The 6,000-nt window shown below is 41.4% G+C and overlaps 1 protein-coding gene across 4 annotated transcripts in view; it reads right to left on the bottom strand.

The window, feature by feature from the left end:
• LOC5501869 (helicase with zinc finger domain 2) overlaps positions 1 to 6,000 on the bottom strand; it is a 66,357-nt gene that overhangs the window by 2,330 nt on the left and 58,027 nt on the right. For all 4 annotated transcript variants that reach the window (XM_048732824.1, XM_048732825.1, XM_048732826.1 and 1 more), the window contains 6 exons: positions 5,137 to 5,316; positions 4,265 to 4,557; positions 3,384 to 3,710; positions 2,688 to 2,924; positions 1,638 to 1,791; positions 534 to 701 (listed from right to left, as the gene is read on the bottom strand). In XM_048732824.1, the coding sequence (XP_048588781.1) occupies positions 534 to 701; positions 1,638 to 1,791; positions 2,688 to 2,924; positions 3,384 to 3,710; positions 4,265 to 4,557; positions 5,137 to 5,316 (1,359 nt within the window). The remainder of the gene's footprint in view (positions 1 to 533; positions 702 to 1,637; positions 1,792 to 2,687; positions 2,925 to 3,383; positions 3,711 to 4,264; positions 4,558 to 5,136; positions 5,317 to 6,000) is intronic.

Genomic DNA, 6,000 nt, shown 5'->3' with positions numbered 1-6,000 from the left:
CTGTAATTACATAAGACAATGTCAACACGACAAAGGTCGTAACAGAACTATTGGCCGGTAAACAAGGAGAATTTTCCAACGCGGGAAGTTGCTCCTTAGCAGAGCAGGGAATAACAAAAGACATGAAGATAGCCTCTGCCCCGTACCAAATAAAAGAAAATATTTGAGGCTTGCCCCTCTGTACAAAGTTTTCTAGCTACGGCTTTGAAGACCTCATTCTTAATTATTATTGTATTTTGTCACTTCTATCCCCATCGCCACAATAACTGGTATCATAAAATCATCATAAGCGTCATTATCGTCATCTTAATTGTCATAATCATCGTCTTGATCGTCATCATCCACATCACACGTTATGAAACCATCAGCATAACTACCATCAGTATTACGATAACAACGATCATCATATTTGTCATGGCCATAATCGTAGTCCTTATGATCTATCTTTGCCACAACGATCCATCAAGCAAAATAGAGCTCATGTTTATTTGTTTGCTCGAGTCATATAATGTAAAGTGAAGAAAAATACTTACCGATAATGCAGAGACCGCGCCTGGCGCGAGTCAACGCTACATTGATCTGGTGTTCGTCCCTCAGGAAACCCAGATTGTCACCTAGCCACTTTGAAGACGGCTCAGCCTCGATTTCGTCCTTGGGTAGAGAGCGGACCAGTGAAAGAATGACGTAGTCCCATTCACTACCTGCAAGCAAGGAAAAAAGGTATTGACTTTTTATTGTCTTCCTTTGACTTCTGGACAAGCCACGAGAGAAGGTACTTAAGTTTCATTGTGTTTCTTTGACTTCTGGACAAGCAATGACGGACATATGAGAAGTTTTATCATATCTCTTGTACTCACGAACTAGCAAGGACAGAAAGATGTGTAATATCGTATTATTATAGTATCTCTGCGACTTTAGGACAAGCAGGGAGAGAAGGTAGTGAAGTCTCATCGAATTTCTTCGACTTCTGGACAAGAAATGGCAGAGAGTAGTGACGTTTTATCGTATTGTTATGATTTCTGGACAAGCAATAAAGGAAAGATGAGAAGTTTTATCGTATCTCTGTGACTTTAGGACAAGCAATTGAAAAACAGTGTTAGGGTTTCGGTGAAACTTCTAGGGTTTACGGCTCATGACATCTCTACCACTTTGATATGATTTGCTCTCCGATGAATTCACCATAACCGTAAAAGGAAGCGCTACATACACTTAATCGCATCAAACAATATGGTATTTAACTGGCGCTGATTCCTTTAAGTACGGAGGTGATCTTCGAATGGTAGATTATGAATTCTTTACATATTAAACATTTGCTTTTTTATCCAGTATCATTCAAGGTAATACTAACTACTTTCTAACCGAGATAGAGGTCACGTAAATACGGCAAATATCAAACAGAGGCTTTGGCGTATCGACCGGGAATTTGCGAGGCATGACTGAACGATCGAGGCTAGTATGTTGTTAATTGTATGACATTTTCATATCGAATTTTTGGCCGTGAAAATTTCCCGTAGGGCAAAAAGCAATTCCGTAATGTCCGCTGAGGCAATATGGGAAAGTAATGACCACCAGGTAGCCAATCACAGTGCGCGTGCAGTCGTTGTCATATAATAATCTAGTGTATTTGTCTTCCTCACCCTGGCTCTTGATGATCGTCGACACCTGGATATCGTCGTACGGGGCGTGGAGACCCTCCTTGATGAGGACCTGCTGTTGTCTGTAAGGTGTTAGGATGACCACATCCCCATGATTCACAGCATACTTGTTGACCAGGACTTTAGCAACATGCACCTTTAACAAAATCATTTACATTTATTTATTCATTTTTGAACTAAACAATTATAATATATGGGAACGGTTTACGTTTAGCGGTGGCTATTCAAGGCAGACAGTTATTAAGATTGAATAAGAATAGATTGCTCTTATTCATCTTATTTAAAAACATGATTTTCTCATTTGTTTACATTTTCTTTTGTATATTTTCACACTCTTAGTTCCTGGTTATAAATCTGTTTTTTTATATTGATTTCATTACACTAATAATGATATCAGTATATAATTATAAATAATTATAGGTCTAAATGGTGCAAGAGGAAGAGAACAAATACAGATTCTTGATTTTGTGGAAGAAATAGCAACAACAAACAGCAAGCAACCATAACCACGTGTCTAGCAACCATTACCACGTGTCAAACAAGCATTACCACGTATCAAACAACCATTATTTCATGTCTTACAACCATTACCACGTGTCAAACAACCATTACCACGTGTCAAACAACCATTACCACGTGTCAAACAACCATTACCACTTGTCAAACAACCATTATCACTTGTCAAGCAACCATAATCTCATGTCTATCAACCATTACCACGTGCAAACAACCATTATCACGTGTCTAACAACCATTACCAAGTGTCAAACAACCATTACCACATGCATTTCCATTTTTTTAATAAGCGAGTGGAAAAACGCTTGAGCTTATGGTTAAAACGTCTTTACCACGGAGCTCGAGGCCGACGGGTATTTCATTCTGACTTTTGCCAGTACAGCTTTTTTGCTACTTTTCTTAACAGAAAAACCGACTTTGCCGACCTTGCACCTTTTCGAAGCTCTAGTTTTAAACATAGGACTAAGCTTTGCAATGGTAGTATGCTGTGGCGAATGATGAGAGAAAAAGACTTACTGCCTTATTCGCTTCTTTCTCGTTACTTTTGGACTGCTGATTGCTGTACTGAGTCTTAATCACTGAAGACGTCTCGCACCCTTCCACGTGGCAAAACACACGTGGTACGTCCTTCCTATATAGCACCTGCGCTGGCCAGAAGTCGACAGGCGAAGGTGTGCGGAGCGCGACAGTGGCAGACGTAAGCAGAAGCTTGTCATAGAACTGTTCTGATGGAAAGTGGCAGATTTCTGCATGCTGTGGGGGACATAAGTAAAGATGAAGGTAGAATGATTGACATAAATAAAATTAAATTATTTGCAAGTTTTTTTGAAGGTAACTTAAAAAAAATAATAACTAGAATTATAAATAGCGGTCGGTTTCATATTTATCAGAGGAGACTTGTCAGGGAACCAGGGGCTCAATCATAGCGATCTCCAGGCGAAAGACTCGCTGCAAAACCCCCCTTTACCAACCACCCTCTTCACCATACGGTATTGTTCCTTGAGCACGATCGCCTTTTTGGCGTAGCGCTAAACATAGAGATCTCCAGGTGATAGAATCGCTGCAAGACACCTTCCTTCACCATACACCCCCCTCACCATACGGTATTGTTCCTTGAGCACGATCGCCTTTTTGGCGTAGCGCTCAAACATAGAGATCTCCAGGTGATAGAATCGCTGCAAGACACCTCCCCTCACCATACACCCCCCTCACCATACGGTATTGTTCCTTGAGCATGATCGCCTTTTTGGCGTAGCGCTCAAACATAGAGATCTCTAGACCCAAGCGCTTAGCGTCGTTATCTTTGATGATAGGTTGCAGCTGCTTGTGGTCCCCAATGAGCACGACTTGCTTGGCGCGGGCGCATGTGATAGGCACGAGTGTCTCAGGCTCAAAACACATGCCGCACTCGTCGACGATTACTTGCTGGATGTTGTCGCAGAGATCTACGATGCGGTCGGCGCCACTTGCCGAACACGTGCACAAGATGATTTCTCTGCCAGTCTTTTGGATACACCATTGCTCTGCCTCCCTGATGATCTACGATACGAGGCAAGATCCCGTCATCAGTAGGGACGTCACGTTATTTTGATGGCGAGCTTGTTGCGTTGCTATCTTAATAATCTAAAATTCATCATACCTTACTCGTGGCTCAGCATGGTAATTTTTCATAAGGGATCATGCGAGATAATGTCTTTAATTTTGCAAGCGCGTAACCAGGATTTGCTGGAGTCCTTACTGGCCCGTAGCCAGCATTTTGAGCGGGGTGGTTCGGTATTTCCATTTAAGCGGACCAAATTTCCGGTATACCCCTCTCCTCGCCTTATTACACTAGGCAATCAATCTTGTATTCAAAAATATTTTTTCTTGTTATAAATAGGGTACTTTTTAACATATAGCGATAGTAATAAAGATAGTTATTATAAAAAAAGATATTTATAGTCATTTTAAAGACATATATCTCCAACCAAACGTTATATATTTTTGTTTGCTCTGAGCGGGCCTTCAAGCCGGGTGTGTGTGTGTGTGTGTGGGGGGGGGGGGGGGGTTCGTCCGAACCCCCCGAAGCCCCCCTGGCTACGGGCCTGCCTTACCTGTAGATATGAAGTCACATCTTCTACGCTGACAGGATCATTCCTCTCTTTAGCGTCTTTAAATGTTTGTTCGAGGAGTTTGATGGATTCGGCATAAGGACAGTCAGCAGAGCGGATGATGTGATGCAAAGAAACTTCTCGGACTTCTTTGCTAGGAATGCGAAGCTCATCCTCACTCCTGGACTGCTTTGGGGGTTTGATTTTGTTAGGAATCGGAAATTCCCTTTCCTGAATCATACTTCCTTGCACGCGAAGTATCTTCTTCTGCATCCCCGGAATTCTAAGAAGGTATTCTGAGAAAAGAGTTGAGGTGATGTCAAGGGAAAACTGGAAATAATAGTCAATAATAGATCATCATTCATCTTTATCATTGTCCTCATATTCTTCATCATCTTTAACCTTATCATCAGCGCATTGATAATCTTTATCCACAACCACAACAGCCTCCTCTTCATCACTATAATCTTAATATCATCATCAGCACTATCATTGTTACCGTCATCATCCCATAGTTGCCGTCGTCGTCATCACTGTTGCCGTCATCGTCATCATAATCACCTTCATCATCATCATCATCATCGCTGCCGTCATCATCACCATCGTCATCATCATTTTTGCCGTCATCATCATCATCATCGCTGACGTTATCATCATTATCATCATCGTCGTCGTTGTCGTCGTCATCATCATCATCATCGCTGCCGTCATCATCATCATCGTCACCATCATCACCATCGTCACAACGATAATCATCATTGTTGCCGTCAACATCGTCATCGTCATCATCATCATTATCATCATCGTCGTCGTTGCCTTCGTCATCATCCTCACCACCATTATCATAATCATTACCGTAACCATTATTGACCAACCTGTCACGACGTCAACAGACTTGTTGGAGGGTCCGCAGTACAGGACTTGGGGTGGTGCAGATGGTGGCTTATTCTCGTCATCGACATCCTTCGGATCTGGTTGGGCCGGCGGTGGCGTCTTGCGATTCTGGCACGCAAACCAGTAGGCTATGTGCACCCCTGTCACGGTTTTCCCCGTGCCTGGTGAATAAATGGATAACACTTAGTTCTTCGACATAAACCTCGGGTATACCGGTGGTGAAGTCCGTATCAACACAATTTTCTATACGAAATACACAGGTCCCACCGTTTCTATCCTATATAAAGCAATTCGTCTGTTGGGCAAACGTTGTTAACGGTTCAAAAGCTTTGACGATAATTCTTGCAGGCGTCACTATCGAAAAACAATCTGAAACCCTGAAAACATATTCTGAAAACTCGAAAACCGGCTCTTCTAGTGTTAAGAAAAAAGGGGTTGGTCGATGATTGGTAAAATCAAGGGAGGCTTTTTGGGGCTTCATGATTTGTTGTGTTAAAGAAATGTATTCGCCTGACTTTAAAAAAAAAAAACGTGCAAAAGGCGGCCATTCTGCGGCCATTATTTTACGAGCAAATGATATGCTAGCAAAGATTTGAACATGTGTTTTCACTAGAATTCAACTTTTAAACTATTAAATTCCACAAAAAATCTTACCCTATTCTAGGCAATCAGAGCGAGCGTAAAATTTGACAAAAATTTTGCATAAAATACTACAATGATTATAAAAATAACAAATAATGATTATCTGATTTGTTTCATGATGTGGATAATGGATCCTGGATAAAATGAATAAAAAAGCACAGTTTACTGTTTACAGTTTACTTGTTTACTTTGGATATTCCGTG

This window comes from Nematostella vectensis, chromosome 9 (assembly GCF_932526225.1).
Source record: "Nematostella vectensis chromosome 9, jaNemVect1.1, whole genome shotgun sequence".
Lineage (NCBI taxonomy): Eukaryota > Metazoa > Cnidaria > Anthozoa > Actiniaria > Edwardsiidae > Nematostella > Nematostella vectensis.
This window is presented reverse-complemented; position numbering and strand designations above follow the sequence as displayed.